The sequence below is a fragment of the Melopsittacus undulatus genome, chromosome 4, assembly GCF_012275295.1.
Source record: "Melopsittacus undulatus isolate bMelUnd1 chromosome 4, bMelUnd1.mat.Z, whole genome shotgun sequence".
Lineage (NCBI taxonomy): Eukaryota > Metazoa > Chordata > Aves > Psittaciformes > Psittaculidae > Melopsittacus > Melopsittacus undulatus.
This window is the reverse complement of record NC_047530.1, coordinates 47,555,334-47,575,669: the sequence shown is the minus strand read 5'-3', so window position 1 is coordinate 47,575,669 and position 20,336 is coordinate 47,555,334. Positions and strand designations below refer to the sequence as shown.

Sequence of the window (20,336 nt, the reverse complement as noted above, 5' to 3'; positions counted from 1 at the left end):
GATGGGAGCCTGAATCTTCACTGAGGAATACAGTGGACACATGACTCAAGAGCGACACATGTTTTAAACACCAGGCCATTTTATACAACATAGCTGTTGGTCTCAACATGTCTTCTGGCAGCTAAAGAAAAGAACAAGTCCTAGCTAGTCCTCACTAGAAACAGATGTTGGCACTTTTCTGTGAGCTGTGGATCCCAAATGGAACAAGGCTCTGGTTTCCCAGCCACAGGCAGGTGCATTCAGACTGAGCACAGGCAGAGCATTAAGACCTATGTCTCCCACCACTTCCTCCTAGCAGTTCCTCACTCACTCACTAGCACATGGGCATTTTTGGTCCCAAAATGTCTACCTTCCCCTGCATCCTGTCCGAATTCTGGCTTTAGGTCCTGGATTCCATCTGTGGTGCTGCAGTGAAGGCAACCAGTGGCAGAGCAGTGAACTGAGCCCAGCTCTGTCACATTCCAGTCTTAAGTGCCACAGTCATCCTGCAACTATCTCAAACCTCTTTCCAGACCCTGCCGGTTCCTCACTTGCTGCCATGGCTTTTAGTATGAACCCTGTAGCTTTTGTTGTACAGATTTGTAAACACAAGAATTACTTTAAACTGCGGAGCTAAGACAGCATTTAATGCCTTCTTTATTATTAAGCACATTTAAACAATAACACCATCACTTTAAAGAAGAATTTCTCTCCTGCTACTTCTCACTTGAATAGGGCACAATTTCTAACCTGTGGCACTGAATCATAGCATCCTGCTTTCTGCTATGGAGAAAATACGATATTTTCTTTGGGAAAGCAAGAAAGCAGTTCATTTACCCCAGCAATCAACATATTGCGTTTTTTCAGTATCCTGATTCCAGCTAAGTATTCATTTACATTTGTAGGTGTGCAGTCAGGATGCTAATAGTTCCCAGTGGGCTGTCAGATGGTCTTCTGAGGGACCAATCTTTCTGTGCAACCAAAATAATGAGCAAATTAAGCCACAGCTCTATTACAAAAGTTGATTTTGCACATGATAGCTTCCAGAAACACAACCCACATGCTAGAGGCAATGCTGCAGATTCTTCTAATGATATATTTCATGCCTTTTACCACCCATGCAGATTGTCCACAACCAAGAAAGGGAAAAAGGGACTCCAGCCCAGTTCAGGCACTGCCAGAGCAGCCGGAGCCACATTCCAGATGCACAACCGCATTCTTCCCCACTGACACCACCCCAGAGGCTGCAGAGATGCAGGATAAAACCAAAAAAGCTTTAATTTGGCTTCCAGCATGACTTATCTTCATTACTGCAAATAAATCCCTATTTCACCAATACCATTCCAAGACTGCCACCTAAAGAGTTTTCTTTTCTCCTTCTGAGCTTCTTGCACAGCAATTCAAGCATACAGTGACTCCAGTGCTACTCCTTCAGGAGTCCAGCTCTGCTTCTATGCAGAATTTGCACAGTAAGTCACAGGGTTGCCATTTTGAGCACCATGGATTCATTTTGAGCATTTTTATCTTTACAAATAAAGTAGTAAAACAATAGAACATTGTATTCTAAATGGTAAAACATGCTTGTTACAGCTGCCCACTTTCTTGCTTTTAACGACAGCTTTGTTAAGCTGTCACATCACTTCATTTTCTTACCCAAGTTGCCTCGCAGCCAAAGCAACAGAATGCTGGGCTGCGTAAGTTGTAAGGCTGCTGTGAGGCCAAGGCAGGTGACCCTGCCCCCCCAACACTGGTGAGGTCGTGCCTGAAACCTTGTGTCCTCCATTGGCCTCCCTGTATGAAAGAGCTATGGACTTACTGGAGCCAGGCCAGCACAGGGCCACAAAGATGGCTGTGGGACTGGAGCATCTCATAAAGGAGAGATGGTGGGACTGCTCAGCCTTTAGAAAGCTAAATGTGTGTAAATACCTGATGGAATGGAATGGAGAGGAGAAAGCCCGACTCTTCTCAGTATCATCCACTGACAATTAAACCCCATGAAATTTCATCTGAACACTTGTTTTTACTGTAAGGGTGGTAACACACTGGATTGGGCTGTCCAGAGAGGTTGTGGAGCTTCCATCTATGGATGTATTAAAAAGCTGACTGGACATGGTACTGGGCAACACTGGGGCTTGAACCAGAGGATCTCAAGGGGTCCCTTTCAACCTAAATGATTCCATTTATTATGGATACTGAATGTATAAGTTATCTCCATCCTGAAGAATAATCAGACAACAAGAAATTTTAATGATACAATGCTATAAACGTAACTTAGATTTTTGCTCCAAGTTAAATCAGGAAATCCAGACATAATGCTATCAGGTGAGGGGGGAAGTGGGCAAACAAACCTCAGCTGTATGTTAGGAATCTGGATGGTGAAATTTAACAAGCTATGCCATACTGAAGAGACAGCAATTTTAATCCTAATCATCATACAGTGAACTCTCTTGAACTACACTGTCAGAATTCCATGAGTCCATCTCGGGCACTGACAACCCATGGTAGTGTGCTGCCTGTATGTGCATGAAAAAACTGCTTCTGCCTAGTACTGCATACAGGCCTCTATGATCACTGTTCGCTTTTCCCCACCGAAGGTTTCCCCCTGGTGTCAGTCATAGCAGCAGTATTGCGGGTTTATCCAAAGGCCCGTAGTCCTGTGCTAAAGACATGAAGGTGGCAGGGACTTGTAGGTAGGTTAGGGGCTGGCCACAGCGAACTACAGTTGGCAGAACTGTGGTTGCTGAGCTACCGCGCACCACCGCGCTGGAACTCTCTGGCAGTGTCTTTGCTCCTCTACTTATTAACCAGCACAGACGGCCGAATTTTCCGCCATGTCTCGGTCAGAAGCCACGGGCAGTTGAGGACGCAGCACAATGGCCGGGGGATGGCAGGGATATTCCAGCAGGAACGGAGCGCAATCTACCTCAGGATGCCCCCCGCCAGCCGCTGCCCCGAGGCGCTGCCCACTCCCGCAGCCAGCTCACCCTGACATGGCCGAAGCCCCCCTCCTCCGCCCAGGGCGGGGGGCGGGAGCGGTGCCGCCGCGCTGCATGCTGGGAGTTGGAGTCGGGCGTTGGCAGTTGCGCACATCAGCCGGGGGCGCGCGGCTGGGCTGGTCTCTCTGAGGAGCACGGCAGCCATTGCGGCCTCGGCCCGAAGCGATCGGTTTCTTTCCGGCCCTCAGGACTCAGCGCTCGGCGACGGTGAATGTCCGCTTCTGCTTGGCTCGCTCGGTGGCGGGAGGGTCGGGGGACGGCTGGAAGCTAGGTTGCGAGCAGGGTTCTTGCAGCCGGACCCTATTGCGGGGCGGGGATGGGCCTAGCCTTCCTTGTGGAGGGAAGCTGTTCTCGAAGGCCTCGCTGGCGCCGCGCAGCGCCGCTAGGCCGCTGCCCGTTGGGCAACCGGGGCGCGGAGGCAGCGGGCCGCGGAGGACGGCGCGCTTCATCGCCGCGGAGGGGGAGGGCTGAGCCTGATGGTTTAGGTCGGAGGGATGGCTGGGAGCCTTCGGGGCTTGGAGGTTAGTGTAAAAGCTTTCGTGTCCGCCGGAGGGGCGATCGTCACGGGGAGGGCGGACGCTTCTGTGCGGGTGAACACAGGGAGGGTTTTTTCCGCCTTTGGAGGCGGCTGGGCCTGCACTATTAAAAAAGACGAGCGAGCAGCTGGTCTTTCGGTGCGGGCCCGTGTGCTTTTCTGCCCCTATGTGATATCTTGTGAGCCAGTGAGCAAACGCGGTTTCATTGTGTTAGGAGCAACGCGTGAGACTCTGCACCTTTCTTGTATCGGTACAGATCTCGAGATCTCGCATCCATTGTGCTCCCTGATGTTCGAGTGAATAATACATGAACAGATCGTTTGCACATTTTATACTGTATCTGTGACAATTTCTCAGGCAATTCCGTCCACCCCGTGTTTATTTCTTTCTGCGATTCTTGTTTTGCTAGAATTGACAGCTAAAAGTACTGAACAGCAGTTATGCAGTCATTTTATAATCTGTCAAACCTATATCGTTCCCAAAATGAGTGCATATTGATAAAGTGACTCTTCACACCGTGTTTTAAAGCACGTAGTTACGTAAGTCTGTCCTTCCTCTGCAAAGGCTTGTCCTGCCCTTAATACCCACTGCTAGTCTTGCCAGTGTTTGTGTGGTCAGGGTGCATCAGGGAAACAATATGTCGGAAGACTAGCTACTCTGTGAGGGAGCTGAATTAATCCTTTGAGTTGGTTTTCCATGTGGGCATAAAAATGCAAGTGAGCACAAAGGAATGGTTACAAAGGGCAGCATAGGCTTTTCTAATGCAAGAACAAAACTTCTCACCTGAAAACAGTTAAATAGCTATCACCTCAGGACGTGATTTGGGGACAGTTGCTACTCTAGGAGCTTGCTGACACACATTTACCCCTTGCCCTATAAGAAGGCCAGTACCATGTCTTCCAAAGTTCTGGCACATCTCTGATGGCACAGTAAACCCAAGTAAAGAATCTAATCGATAGAAGCCCAATGGGTGTTAACACGGAAGGGAAATCATACTAATTCAAAATACTGCATCCATATTGTCTTGAACTATTTTAACAGCTAACGTGACATGTCTGTTCACTCTGTCTGCTTTACAGCCCAGTATTATAATATAAGGTCATGCTGTATTTTTGCTCCTTAGGGCTTGGATTCTTTGTATGACAGCAAGCTCAGTGAGTGAGCCAAATTATTAATATTTTCCAGTTACAGAAACTAAAAAAAAAAAAAAAAAACAAAAAAAACCCCAAACAAAAAACCCTAAATCACATAAACTGAAAAAGTGACATACTCAAGGTAGACAGTGGAGCTTCCATAAAGCATCTCAAATTACGTATTCTGCATTGATAGATAGTTTTCATAATCTTAACATCCAAAACAGCCTTTGGCTTTATCGTTGTTGAAATCTTGTAATAATAAAATGTTTGTTATTCATAATTTGTTAAAGTAAGTTATTTTATGGTTAATGCAAATCAAAATAGTTTGATGGCTGCCTTTTATCTTTTGAATATATAACTTTAATTGCAGCAGTTCTTTCAGGTGAAAGCAAAAGTTTGGGAATGTTATACTAATCACTGTTAACTGCTGCTAGCCCTGTATGCTCATTGTGGAGCTTATTGAGTGGGGGGTTTTCATGCTCTGTAATACAAAAGTTTTATTAGTCTAAGAACAAACAAAACCATTATTTCAGCTACAAAAACCCTTAAATTTATATGACTAGAAAGGACAAAACAGAGTTCTGCATAGATTCTGCTAGAAGTCAGTAAGACAGGATTTTATGACTTCCCTGGCTATAGAGAACAGGGGATTTAATATATATACCTGGAGAACAATAAGGTTGAATCCTACTTAACTGAGATTTCTGAGATGTAAAGCATGATGTTAATCAACCTATTTTAAGTTTGTTAATCTGATAAACAGTACTGGGTGGTTTTTTTTTTTAGCATCAGCCTAAAGATGAGTGGCTGCCGTGTCTTTGTTGGACACTTAAGCTCACGTGCTCGCGAACGGGATGTGGAGAAATTCTTTAAAGGATATGGACGCATAAGAGAAATCCATCTAAAAAATGGATTTGGATTTGTGGTAAGTAATGCCTTGGTTTCCTTTCTCTTACTTGCAGGTACTAGCCTTGCTAGGTTCATGTCAAAGAAGAGAAGATGCTTAAGAGAATAGTATTTCCTGTGGGAAATGGAAGATATTAATACACATTTCAGGCTGCTTTTCAGATATTAGGATTACAGTTTTGCCTGATTCTGGCTGTTTTTTTTCTCAAAATTTTGGTAGTATTCTAGCTACATTAAGTACATTGTCTGATCATAATCTTCCATGGATTTTAATTTTACCTTTTATTTCAGAAGACAGTATAAATGTCCTGTTACGGCATTACAAAATTCAGCGAAGTCTTGACCCAGAGAAAAGTTTATACAGAATCACTTGTGTTCCTCTCTCTGTTCTAGTCTGCTTGGTTTTATCTCTAAGTAATGACCTGACAAAAGCAAGGTAGCTGGCTAAGGCAACAGGTGAACAGCTGTAATAGGTGCTTGCTGTTGGGTTTAACCAGCACAGCTTTTAACTCTTGTGTAGCTGAAGTAAGGCATATTCACCACCAGTACATGTTCACAGGGCATATGTGTCTGTCAAACTGTTAAATGATATACACAGTTCATTGGATCTTAGTTTCCTACCACTGCTTTCTAGAGCTTTATGCTTCTAAACTGTTGTCCAAATTTTTATAGCTTTACAGATTCCAGAGTTGACTCAGGCTCAGCCAGTTCCTTAACTATTGGCTCCTGAGAGCAGAGAATTAGTTGTTCTGCAGCACTGAGTTCTAACTGGAAGTGCAGCTACTGCCCTCACACTATGGCAAGCTTATATGCTGTTTGTTCTGCTGTGATCAGTCCCTTGGGTGAAGCTGTTGGGAAAGAATGAAACAGCAGGTTTTGCCTACTTCAGTGTCATGCAGGTATTGCTTCTTGTGCTGGTTCCTGATTGCCTTGCAGTATGAGCTGCTACTTGTTGACTGCCAATAGTGAAGTCCAGAGATAAAAGGCTGATCTAGATGTGAGCCTGAGTTTATTTAGAGTGTCATTTCCCATTGCTACTATTTCTTAATCACCTTCACTTGAGCATTCCTCTTTTCTTCTTGGGCAGGACTGTTGACTCATTCAGGGTGATCAGAACCTTCCTGACCTTTACGTATCATACTGTCACTGTGCATCCAGCTGAGTAAAGCCCTTCTATCACCTCTGTAACTGTGGTTTTGGAAGACTGAGTGGATCCCCTTTTAGCTGCCTTTTCTTCAGGCTGAACAAACACAGCCCTCTCAACCAGCCTTTCCTTGTTCTCAAATCTTGTGATCGGTTACAGTAGCCTAGCCCTCTGCTGGTCCTGCTCCAGTCTTTCTTGAGCTGGAGGGACCAGAACTGGCCACTGTTCCAGGTGTGGCATAAAAGTTGCCAAGGTGGAATAATCACATCCCTTGGTCTGCTGGCTGATGCAGCCCAGGCAGGACATAGTATGCTTTAGTTGCGGCAAAGCCACATTGCTGACTCGTGCTGAGCTGACTCTCCACAAGGAGAGTCTGGCTCTTCATGTCCTTAACAGCAGAGCTACACTCCAGCCACTTAGATCCTGGCCTGATTGTTCTCTTCCAGGTGCAGGACTTCACTGTTGTAATGTTTCGTTAAAACTTGCAGTTCTTATTGGCCTAATCTTTCAGCCTATCAGGTTGTCTCTGTGTAGTGTTTTTTCCTTCTGTTTTGTCTATTTCTCCTCCCACTGTAGTGTCAGCTGCAAAATTGGTGAGGGTGCACTAGATCTCATCATGTAGATCATTTATAAATACATTGAATAACATTATCCTTTGCAGTACCTCACTTATCATGGGCTGTCAGTTCATCTTTAGGTTTGGTTATTTAAAATGTGTATTCATAAAACCTCTTAAAAACCCAGGGATCTTAACATTTTGGTAGTGATAAAAGCATGTTTTGTTGTGCTTAGTTGAAATAATTGCTTGATCTTTGTAACCAATTACATTTACTCAGATTTTGTAAATATCAGCACAGAATGTTTTCAAACTTCAAACCATAAAACTAGTATGTGAAGCGAGATAGAATTGCAGACACTTGGTTTGTTAGAAACTAGCTGAAAAAATGGGAGTAGTAGGTGCTAGCTATTGATACTTTTAAATACTGGGCCTACATTAATTTTCTCAATATAATCTTTGCATCATCATGCAAGGATGCGTGATGTTTCACTTGGTAGTGAAGCAGATTCCACTGCAGAAGGGGAAAGATTGCTTAAGCCGGTATTGCTTCTGAAAGGCTGTTAATAGTTACGCAAATGCTTTCTTCAACTTGAGAAGCTGCTTCTCTGTGGTTTGTTGCTCTTATGCTGTGCTTCCATAATTTTCTTTCTCCATCCACATTTCTGGTTCAAACAGCTGCTTGTTCTCACTGCTTTTTCTTTCCTTTCTTCCTTTGCCTCACATGGAATTACCCCTGTTGTTCAGCCACATAACAAACCTACCTGGGAAGCTGATCTAGTAGAAAAATAACAGTCTTTTCCACCCCACCTACTGCACAAAGTGTGCTGTTTTTCATCTGGATAGGTTTCTTGACCTAGTTTCCTGCATAGCTGTACAAACAGCTTTGCCAAGAACCAGTGGGCTGAATAGTGGGCAGAGGCTACTCATGCTGACTAAAGTAGCATTGCTGCCAAAAGTGAAGTGACAGATTCCATTGCAGCAGTATATGGAATTGCATATTCTAGCTGATCCAGAGCCATAGGTGGCAAGTGCTGAAGAGGGGCTTATGTTTCTTATTCTTCTTGTGCAGACTAGTGAGCTGAATTAGCTCAGAGAAAAATCAGAAGGGTGTGTTTGATTGTTTGGGGGTTTGGTTTTTCTTTTCTGATTTACTCTGTCAATTCAGTAAGAATTGAATCAGCCTCAGAACTCTTCAGAAGATTTTGGGAGTGCATCAGTTCATGCCATTATATAGGATTTCCCTTGTATATAGGGCTTTGTTTTAAACTGTATGCCTTAAAGTAATCCCACACACACCTTTCTCCCAAAAAGTATTTTGGGTATTTTTGTAATAAGCCTGGTCATTTGATTAATTTATTTTGTATAGGTCCTGCAAGTAGCTATACTGAAACAGCTGAGGGAGGCAAAGGGCTTTGTGGGGTGGAGGGAGAAGAAATGGTCATGAATGGGAGCATCTTGGTTTTCAGTCATAAATATACTAAGTATCTGCTTCTTTTTTCAAAGTTCTGGCTGATACTATGCAGGGGAAAAAAATTATTCCTTATTTTTTCTAGGAATTTGAAGACCACAGGGATGCTGATGATGCAATTTATGAACTTAATGGTAAAGAGCTGTGTGATGAAAGGTAAGTGTGATACTATAATTCCCCTTTAGAACAGCAAAAGTGCTTTGCATACAAATACAGTGCATTAGCTTGTGCTCTGACACCAATTTCTTGTGGCTCTGTGGTGGGATACACCTTCCATAACTTCATCTAAAGAGATTCATTGGGATCCTGGCTATATATTGTCTTACATAAAGCAAAGATAGTTTGGGACTGGAGGAGAGATGGTTTGGAGTATGGCTGACTGTTTTCTCCACTTGTTTCTCCTGAAAAGCTAACTCAGGGTGTCGTCACTAGAAATATAAGTAAAAGTGAATTCCGTTTTTTGTTTAGCTGCCTGTTGATATCAGAAGATAAGTTGATAGCCTCTCATTTGAAATGTTGCTCTTCAGTTTGCAACGATGTGGGTTATAGTCATTGTTTGTTACAGTAATTTTAAGTTTGATTGTGGAAGCTGGGTTTAGGTCACTATGTTGCTATTGCTTCTTTTGGTACTCTGATTTTGGTACTCTGTGGTTACCCTTCAGCTCCATTTGAGCAAATTAAATTTTCAGTCTGAATTACAGACCTGTGACAATTTTCATGGAAATTAGAGGGAGATGAATAAGACAAGAGAATACTATTCTGGCTCTTTAAGAAACATCAGCGACTGTGTTATAAATCATTGCTTGCAAGGGCAAGATAATTCTTGCTTGTGCACATGTGCACAGTGTGCTTGTGAAAGATTTAAGTCAGTGTCCAATACCTAAAGTTTGTGTTTTGTTTGCTTGTTTTATTCCTCTCATAAGGGTTACAATTGAGCATGCTCGAGCCCGAAGAGGGAGGGGCAGATTCCCACAACGGTTCAGTTATTACCAGTCGCAGAGTGGATCTAGGTAGGTGGTCTGGACTCTGTTACCTACTAACACAGTAACTTAAGACCTGTACTGAAATACTGTTTCCTTCCTGTGGTTGGAGTTACAGATCAAACTCTATTTCCTTGTATAGCTTCACAAGAGGAGTTTCATGTTCTCAAATGTTGGAGGTCCGTTACTATTATTTACCTCCTCTGGCTGAGTAGAATCTGGATTTTAAAGCAACTTAACTGTCAGATTCACAAACCCAGTATGAAGTGTTCCCTCTCTATGTTGTAGGCAATACAATGGTCTTGTTTCCTGCTGTTGTGTAAATGATGTGAAGGAATAATGCTGCAGTTGGATTGGCTGTCCTTAACATGGAATCAAGAAAAATGCCAGAGCTTCTCTTTTGAGGCTTTTGTCGTTAAACTGAGCTTACAGGCTAAGTAGAGTAATTGTAGAGCAGTAGTTCAGGGTATTTACTGCCTAACCAAACGTTCATATTTCCACCTGTATGGTTATCAAAATGCTTACTTCAGCACAGCATACAAAAGGAACTGTATTTGAGAACGAGTGCTAGGACACAAGATGCCAGCATGCACAGAAGTGTTTGAATACCAGATGACTTAACTTTTCTGACTGAGCAGGTGCCTTGTGGAAGGAAAGTCTCTGTCGAGCAACGGAATCTGAAAATCAGGATGTAGCTCATATCTAGAATACCTGTAGTGGACATGTAGTAGTTGTCGAGTTACTCACATTTAGTGATTTGAGCCAGTGGTGAACTTTTCACTAGCTTGCAGCAGAGTTGGTGAAAGTCCTGCGGATTTGCATATATATTCCACCAAACAAGTACACGATACATCTCCGTACTTTATCTGTGAAGTAAATACATATGGAATGCTTTACTCTGTAGAAGCATTTCTAGCTGTGGCCTATGCAGAGTAGAGCTTGGAAGGAAGATGGAGACTTAACTGACATAAACCTCTGTTTGTTTCAAAGTGAGAATTGCTGCCAGTTACAAAGCAGTGTCTGGAGCATCTAATTTGCATATGCAAGTGTGCTAATTAGAATATTTTTTCTTTAGTGGCAGTAACCTTGATGCGGTATAATTGGTCTGAGGTCCAGGCTAAAAGTGGACTTTTAAAGTAGGAAGTGTGATTGGAGGTCCTGGGCATCTGACGTTGTAGTCATGTTCATGATGTCAGACTGCCAGTGCCAGACAGGAAGAGACTGCGGTTTGCAATAATGGAAAAATGAAACTCAACCTGCCAGTTTTGAGACTCTGGGACCTCTGTTTAAATGCCTGGAAGATCTGGATGTTCTGAAAAAAACTGAGACACTTTGAGGTATGCCCTGAAATGAAATTGCCTGTGCTTCAGTGTACAAATCAATACGCACAATTCAGGATTATGTTTCTATGGGAGGAAAAGGTGAGAATAATTTTCTCTCAGGTCAGTGTTCTTGATTCTTGATTTTTTTGGTAGTAATACAAAGTAGTGTCATTGTTAGAATCCCGCATTACTTATCAAAAGGCCGGCATACCTTTTCCCATAGTTCTCAGATTCCTTTGGATTCAGAATTATTAGGATTGGGAACAGAAATGACCTGCAAGGGCAGTATTTTTTCCAGGTGCCTTACTCTTCTGTATGAAATTTTCAAGACACATTTTTATTGTTGAGAGCATCTTTAATTTTTGGTTAAGTGAAAAACATGGGCTTTAATTTAGGAACTGAAAACTGCTACTGTTGTTTCAGGGCAACCAGCTCTCATTTTACTCAAATAACAATATTTCTGTCCACAGAAATACCTAATATAGGTCATGATAGCATTTATAAATATTAACAAGAATTCAGAAGCACGAGCTAACATGTGTTTAAATAGTGCCTCCATTCTCTCTGACGTGAAGCAGAATTAATCCTACCAACTAAAAAAAAAAAGATTAAAAATGGGCCAGATTAAGCTAATTCTCTCTACATTGTTTACATTCTACTAGGCACTTTACTTCAGTGTATGTAGAAAAAATGGTGGCTATATTGACTACGTTGGTATAAAGTTCTTCATTAAAATGCTCTTCAATCACTTTGTAGCATCTCTCGTAGTGGACTCTTAATTATATTCTTTACTAGGCAGAATCAGATCTGCAGTCCAGCAACAAGGAAAATAATTAAATCTCTTAACAAACTATAGAAGACATCAGACTTCCTAAGTTCTAAATTTGTTACACTGGAGACTTTTTCCTTTTTTGTTTCCCTCTGAACTCTTGCAGCCGGTATGGACCTCCTGTTCGTACTGAACACAGGATCATAGTTGAAAACCTTTCATCCCGTATCAGCTGGCAGGTGAGTTAACATGTTATCTTCTTTTTTTACACCTTATTTTCTTACCCTGTAAATAGACTGTTCTCAGCCCAATTTCTTAATAAAGCCATCATAAATATTTAACCTGAATTTTAAAATGTGCAAAAAAGCTCCAGTGATTGCTAAAAATTAGCATTTAAAACACTTTAAAAAGTCTTTTGTTTTACAGCTGTGCAGGTAGTTCTGTAATTATATTTTGTACTTGGGAACCAATTCTTGCTTACTTGTGTTTGCCAACTGATAAAACCTTTCCAAGACTCTAGATTGTTTCTAAACTATTGAAGCATAGCATCCATTCAAACTATGTCACCCTTTTGTACTGTTACACCTGGAAGTGCATGCCTTTGTTTTTGAGTGAAACTTACTGTCTTTTCTTATGCTTTGCAAAATATTTTGGTGATGTGATGCATGATTGAGAATCTGGTAATAATCAGTTCCTTTAGTTATGTTCTGAGTAGTATACAGTCTATAGAAAGCTTACTTTTTAAAGGCACAGCAACAGATGCTATTGACAGAAGGTGAATGAATAGTGGATATTAGTCTCATTCATTAACCTTTATATTCTTTGACTAAAAAGAGTTCAATTAGGTTACTGGAAGATGCAGTAGAACATGTTGAATGTTCAAAGCCTTGGTCTTGCAGCTACATCCACATGAGGAGGCTGTTTGGCTTGCCTGGAGCTTCACTGATGTGTTTCGTAAGAGCTTGGGTACAGTCCATGCAGATAAACGGTTGAACTAGGTTTGTTTATCTTCTGCATGACAGGTTCAAAAGGTTCATAATTGTACAGTTGGGTTAATTATTGAATAACTGGAGGAAAAAAAACCAACTTCTGAGTTTTGGTGTGATGAGCACTTTTGGTGTGGTGAGCAAGTGGATTTAATCTATGTACCTTCTGGGTGTGCTATACAGTGAAGTATATGAAGAGATTGTTATAAAACACAGGACTTGGAAACAACAGTAGGGACCGGAGAAGTAAGCCAGAATGGAGTGTTAAGGAGAACAAATCCTATAATGCTGTTTTGTGTTAAATTCATAACTTGGGGTGGGGGGAAATTAACATTTCTGTAACTTTCTTATGAATATTTATAATGGCTTTATGTGTACTTACTATTTTAGACTGAAGCCCACCCAATTCAGATTTCATACTGATGAATCTTTAGGATCCTAATGAAATGTTTTAATGACTCTTAAATATATGATCAGTTAGCATAAGAGACTTGACTTCTTGATACCTGCCTAAATAGAAATCATCTGAAGCTAACATCCATATGCAAATCGCACTTAGTTTTGAAGCTGCACTGCTTTGATACTGACTATAGTACTTTAACTTTTGTAACTATGCTACTGACACAACAGATTAAAATAGCTAACACATTAACAGTAGTGGCACTGTTCTTCCTTTCTAATTGCTGAGCTTCTAGCAAGCACAGTCGATACAGAATCTTGCTTAAAAACTTACAAGCATATTTCATCTTTGGTTCTCCCCATTCTTTGAGAACTTCTCTCTTTAAAGGTTATTGTGTTGGGATATTTAACAAACAAACCACAAACGAAATTTATATCCAGATTCATCAAATTGCTGTGTGTATTGTTATCAGATACTCTTACATCTGATTAGCAGACAAACTGTCAGAATTCTCCTTATTTTAGCAAACATACATTTCTGCATGTTTGGAGTTTTCCAACCACCCTCATTGGTTCTTCAGTATTTGTGAGTTTTCAAGCAGTTGGGAAAAGTAGACCTGTGTTACATCAAGATGTAATTTTTAATACGTGTTTCTTCTACTTATGGTTGTCCTACACCTTATTTTCCTTTGCTGCTAAGGACAGCAGCACATTCTGTGCTGTTTAAGGTGAACCACAACAGTAAACTTAGGATAAAAGTTGACTGTTCCCCTATTTAAGTAAAACTAGGTAACTTTCAAACATTCCTCTAATAATAGCAAAGAGTATGAGCTTTTATAGCACATGCAAACTTACTCTTTTTTGAGCAGTAATGTTGGTGTCTTAATCATGTTGACATTATTACTACAGGTGCTATTTCATTACTATGATCCTTAGGATTCAGTGTATAGTCTGGCAAGTCTGGGGAGGGCCCTCATTTTTAAAGCCTATTTATTGAATTAGGAAAAAATTACGTAGATTAACATTTTCTAAATTCCTTTTGACTTATCAGTCCTGGTCCAGTGAAGCTCTTGTTGACTTGAGCAGAGCCAAAATTTTGTTCTTCTTCTCTAAACAAATATATCAAGGTTGAAGTAATACTTTCAATGTTATTGTAGGGCCTATTTTCCATTTACTATTAAGGTTTCTTTTTGTTAAGCACATGTGAAACAAAGTATCTGCTAGTTTGCATATGCCAGTTTTTAAAATACATCTATTGAATTTTCATTTAAAAGAGTAGATAAAATTAAGTTTTCTTATATTCTGTAGCAAATGTTCTAAAGTTTTTCTTGGCTTTTTGTTTTGTAGTCTTCCTTAAGCATATTTCTAACCAAGTGCATTTTGAACCTCTTCTAACAACCTTGATTTGGTTAACCCTCAGTTTTCTGGTGTGGAGGAAAAAGAACCAAAGATTTGGGGGTTTTCTAGTCACTGAAATTCTAGGGTTTCGCCTGTTCTGAATTTTCCTTTTGGTTCCTATGACACTCCTGTTTTTTGGCGATCTAGATCTTGGTTTGCCTGGGTTTGATCTCGATTGGCTAGCACAGATCATCCTCGGGTTCTTTAGCCACTTCTGGAGACTATGTCCAGTGCTTTCAGGGCCTCTGGTACCTCCGTGAAGCGTATTGCTATGAGCCAGCACTCTGCCTTTCTCATGTAAGAGAGTTCCTCTTGGCCAGCTAGGTATTGGACAAGCAGCTCTTTGCTTAAGGTACCTTCTTATATCATCTGCCACTTGTGGTGTGTTGCGGTGAGTAGTCTGGGATTATAAAATACCAGATACTGTTTGGTAAAAGTACTGCTTTAATTTATACAAATGTTTAGCTTTTTAGTGACCTTTTACATTATTTGTTTGTACTTTATCCTATTGCTGAGCAAGTAATTTTACAGTGTCTGTGTGTTTAGCCTCTATTAATTTAAATACAAGGGTGTCTATTGACATAGTACTGTAGTGTGACCCATATTCAAGTGAAACATAAGAAAAATCCCCATTGGAAAATTATTAATTATATAGTAAGTAACTACACCTTTTTGCTTTGAATTTTTCTGTGATGTTGGGGGAGGTGACCATATAGAATTGAGTTTGTCTACATATGCTGGATTGTCCTTTAACTGGGGCGTTAGTAACAAAAAATCTGCATTTAATACTCATTTTTCCATCCAGTAGTTCTGATTTCAGTGCATATGTTGGTATTTTAAGTATTACGTGTTCAGAACAGCTGGTTGGGGATGTAGGACAATTTTAAAAGCAATGTTTTATTCACTGTATCTGTAAAAATAAGGGGTCCTTTTATGCAGCTGCTATTACATAGGTTGTTTCAAAAACTTCTAAATTATGCGTGTATTTGCATATATAATATAAGCACTAAGCTGGTTTAGAAGGGAAAGTTTTAGGGAGGTATTACTTGCTGCTAGCTGACTCGTTTGTGTCTTGTTTATGGCTAAAAAGTTAACTTTTGCTGCAGGACTTGAAAGATGTCATGAGAAAGGCAGGGGAGGTCACCTATGTGGATGCTCACAGAAACAACAGGAATGAAGGGTAAGTTCATTTTGTGTCTAAATCTGCATAACCAAAACTGTTAAAGGCAAGATTATTCTTGTAATATAAAAGGAACAAAACTTACATCTGTGATGTGGCTTAGATGCTGAAATTTCTCCCAGTTTAGAAATAAAGCATAGTCAGTAAATAGGAGTTCAGAAGTGGTATGGAACTCAGTCTCTACTCTACCATGAACACTGTGTCAAAGCAGAAAGGGAAATAATACAATTTCAGCAGCTGAGTTCTGCTGTCTTTAAGTTAGGGTTATTTATGTATAATTATTTATGATCTAACTCCTGAGGCTAAAGTACCTCCTGTGTGTGGCCACTTTGCACTGTTTCAGCAAAGTCATGGCAAATTAGTGTAACCAGTCTCTATACAGAATACCTACCTCCCTGCTCTCCATTCTTAGTTCTGCAGATTAAAGGTCCTGCATGACAAAGCAGGAAGGAGGAGGGAATTACAAGAGTGTTTGTGCTGGAAGAACAGTGCTCTAGAGCTACTACAAGCAAGTGCTACTTAGTTTTTGTTTGGGTTTTTGGTTGCTTGGTTGTTTTTTTTAAAACAAAAAGATTAAGGTATTTTTCTATTCACTGTTAAAAACCTGAAGAGGGCAGGAGAACCTGCAAGTGTATTTTGATTCTTGGACAGCTCTAGAGTGCAGTTTAGTGGAGGATTGAAAGGTATTTCATCAGCTGGTGCAGGTATGTGGAGCTTTCTGGATTTTCTCCCACCTCATTGCAGATGAGGGTTCTGGTAATGTTTAAGAAGATGTGAAAGGTATGGATGGCTAAGACTGGATCATATTTTCTTGTTAACCACATTAAAAATTACCTTTCAGAAGATAAAACATCAAGCTGTGAATCAACAGATTGAAAAAAGCCCAAACTTGTTCTTTCGGCTTTTTCAGTTTCTCTGAAACATCTTGTTTTTCTCTTGATGATATACAGGGTTGTGGAATTTGCATCTTACAGTGATATGAAGAGTGCACTGGAAAAACTGGATGGCACTGAGCTGAATGGACGCAGGATTAAATTGACTGAAGATCACAGAAGGCACAGGTATGTCGCCTGACCTGATAAAATTCTGCTGAGGACATGGATTTGGGAAGTACTAATGCCAGAGTTTTATAATCTTTCTGTGGCCCCAAACTAAATACCACTGCACAGGAGCACTTCCTAGCACTGTAAACAGGTTTAAATAAGAACAGATCTGCTGAAAACAGGATAAAGAGAATAGAGTTTGTTTTGTTTTTGTTTGTGGGGGTTTTTCGTTATTGTTTTGGGTTTTGGTTTGTTTTGGGTTGGTTTTGTTTTTTTTTTAGAGTCATGAAGTTGTAGAATGCTAGGGTTGGAAAGGACCTTAAGATCATCTAGTTCCAGCCCTCCCACCATGGGCAGGAACACCACCCAATAAACCATGTCACCCAAGACTGTCCAACCTGGCCTTGAACACTGGGAGGGATGGAGCATTCACAGCTTCCTCAGACAAGATTTTTAGATAAAACCTGGTATTTAAATGAAAAGAAAAGGTATTCAAAAGCCTTTTAATGGAAGCTGCTTCACAGTCCTGTGAAACATCTCTCAAAATTGTGAAAGCCAGCTTTCTCATGAGAGTAAAAGTGTGGTGAGCTTGCTTGCATTATTACCAAACTACTTCTGCCATTTAGTCGTTAAAAATCCATGTTAGCTGCAGCTCTTTCATTGTTTTAATTAAACATAAATTGATTTCTTCTGATGGAAAAAGGGATGCATAGCTAGAAGAGGTGTTAAACTCCCAGGCCTCAGTGTGCTGGTGTTCCATGCTTTAGAGACTTTTTTAGCATCTTGAAAGAAACCCTTACTAATTTACATGGGTGTTTCTACAGAGAACAAATACCATAGATTTGAATTTTCATTTTTGAGCTTTTCTTGACAAATGGCTAGAAGTTGCTCCCCTAGGGGTGATGGAAGGCATCTTTTATTAGGCAGTTCATACTTTGCCAAGCTAGCAGAGAATGTCAAGGCTAGCAGCTCCTGATAGCAGAGAATGTTAAGGCCAGCCTTGGTCTAAGAAGACACTAAGTTGTGATGGAGCATAACAGAAATCTAGCAGCACATTGAAATAACTGAACACTGTGCTTAGTGTGTTCAGATGCTCAGACGGATGTGCTGTGCATACAAAGTAGTTTGGAATTTAAACATAGAGTATTTTAAATTTAGTAGGAAGTGAGACTACAGCTTTCAATTGTGTTTCTTCAGAAGTAGATCACGATCAAGGAGTTACTCAAGATCTCGCAGCAGGTCCAGGTCTACAGGATCTTCTAGATCGGACAGCCGGTCCAGGTCCAGGTCAAGGTCCAGGTCCAGGTCCAGGTCTCGCTCTCGATCCCGGTCCCGATCTCGATCCCGGTCTCGTTCTCGCAGCCGTACACCTAAAAAGAGTTACTCCCAGAAAAGCCACCGCTCCAGCTTGCTAGCTTCTTCCCCATCTCCCTCTGCTTCTAAGAGAAAATCTCGTTCTAGGTCGAGCTCTGCTCATAGCCGTAGTTAACCTGCTTTTAGAGATGTCTTAATGCATTTAATTTGATTCAAGTTTCTTGAAGACTTGAGGCAAATTGTACATGAGAACTGGGAGGGGAAGAGTTAACATGATGAAAGGGTAACCTCCTCTTAACATTGCCAAAGTGCCTGTCATCAAATAGGCCATCTCTGTGAGGAGGGGCTCTCAGCTTTCTCCTTTCAGTGAAGTCTGGAGTGGGAAGTCGCCTTTATTTTTTTTTCCCTGCTATTAGTAAACATTTCTATCATAGATATATTACATACACATAATGCTGAGGTAATGGGATGAGACAATATGCTGCTTTCTCCCTTTCTTGTTCTCCACTTCCCCCCTCCACCTCCAAGGCCTTTGACTTCCAAAATATTATGTTAGCTTTTGTCCTTGGTATTAAGTCCGAGAACAGGAAGTATAGATTTTATTCCTTTAAGGTTCTGTGGCTACTTTTCTGTGTGAGAATGAATGGACCAGCTGAATTTAGTTTAGAGTTCACTTTTTTTCCCCTGTTGCTTGGCTTAACAGGCTGTTTAAGTTCCAACTTTTAAATGACCTTGATAATATGTTTAATTTGACAAAGACGTTCAGGAATACACATTGGTTAGTTGAATGTTGCTCATTTGGATAGTGAATCAATACAATGTTAAGCAGGAATGAAAGCTGGAATTTCCCATTAAAATGAGACATACCATCTGGATGTCAGGACTATTGGGAATCCATTATAATAATTTTCCAGTAATTCAGTAGTATGTGGTATTGTATGTAGAGGCCTTATTTGACAGGTGACTCCATAAAACTGCACAGAAATGTCAATATGCATGTCCATGTTTTTGATGTTTATAAAAGTGACATAGCTTTCATACCCAAAAGTATGATACTGAATAATGTGTGTATGACCAGCATTAGTCTTGATGGAAAGGAAGATTCCGTTAGTAATGACAGCAGCAAAAAAATCCCAGGAAAATTGTAGTCAGTTGTGACAGAAAAAGTGAATCGTGTTAAAGCATAAAGAGGGTCATTTCTTTACATCTCCTGAATGCAGAGTTCTGATTAATAGGAATTTCCACTGCAAATACTGTTTGTTCTTATAATTTGGAATTAGATAATTTTTTTTTTAGCTTCTGTATTGTTAAAGAAGGGAAACATTTTTGGAAAACTATGTAAATTAATCCCAAAGTCTTACGTGTGTTTAAATGTACCATTCCTAATAAAATAAAACCTTTTTCTGGCTTACTCTATTTTGTTCAGTAATGTTACTGTGGCTGTTGTTCACTTCATAAAATCTTGCAAGAATGTTGAGAAGAAAATTTATTTGAAAGTGTAGCCATGTGACAGCAAGCAAAATATAAACTAGAAACCAGTTATGACACAGAACAGATGCTGCCTAATAGGAGGACAGGATGGGATTTTACTGTCATGGCCGTCAGTGGCTGTTTGAATGGATGGCAAATTGTAGCCTTTCTGCACTCATTACAGACAGTTTTGTGCAATACCTTCTTGTTTACCAGTTCAGCAGAAGAGCCAACAGCTGGATGGCCATAGTTGTTGGAGTCTTTCTATAGGTAAAATCATTTGTCACTTTTGAAATATGGTTCCTGAGGTTCTTATCTTGCCCAAACTACTTCTGTTCATCCCTTTCTAGAGTAAATTAATGCTAATAATGTTCTTTCATGTTTGGTTTGATGGATCTAAATAGGCCAGCAATTCAGAAAGTACAGAAGGAATAGAACTCACTTTGCAGAGGACACTTGCTAGATATGACTGCTGGGAAAGCTGGCATATGCTCAGCTCTGTTAAATATCAGTGTTGCTTGCTTCGATATTTGTTACGTTATCAGAAAATCACAGAATGTCCACTGCCTCACCTAGTACCTTTGAGATTGGCAAAGGCACTATCAGAGACCTTGAATGCATTTGTCCACAGCATGCTTACCTTGCAACTTGTTTAAACACAGACCTAACGCAGATCTTGTGAACTGTATTTTTGATTCTTTCTTGTACAATGTCATTTCTCTTCCATAATTTTCTGTTGATTTAGTCAGCA

At 40.5% G+C, this 20,336-nt stretch overlaps 1 protein-coding gene across 1 annotated transcript; it reads left to right on the top strand.

The window, feature by feature from the left end:
* The first annotated feature begins 3,035 nt into the window (after positions 1 to 3,035).
* LOC101874357 (serine/arginine-rich splicing factor 5-like) lies at positions 3,036 to 19,531 on the top strand. Its single transcript, XM_005149252.3, has 8 exons — positions 3,036 to 3,182; positions 5,434 to 5,572; positions 8,810 to 8,880; positions 9,648 to 9,734; positions 11,962 to 12,034; positions 15,685 to 15,758; positions 16,709 to 16,819; positions 17,999 to 19,531. Exons 2-8 carry the CDS (start codon positions 5,447 to 5,449, stop codon positions 18,288 to 18,290), a joined length of 834 nt encoding a protein of 277 aa, XP_005149309.1. The 5' UTR covers positions 3,036 to 3,182; positions 5,434 to 5,446; the 3' UTR covers positions 18,291 to 19,531.
* Positions 19,532 to 20,336: the final 805 nt, after the last annotated feature.

Bases quoted from the DNA above. Each gene is read 5' to 3' on its own strand.
- LOC101874357 (XM_005149252.3), top strand. From the start codon at position 5,447: ATGAGTGGCTGCCGTGTCTTTGTTGGACACTTAAGCTCACGTGCTCGC. The intron at 5,573-8,809 runs GTAAGTAATGCC...TATTTTTTCTAG, and splicing joins AAAATGGATTTGGATTTGTG to GAATTTGAAGACCACAGGGA. The intron at 12,035-15,684 runs GTGAGTTAACAT...CTTTTGCTGCAG, and splicing joins CATCCCGTATCAGCTGGCAG to GACTTGAAAGATGTCATGAG.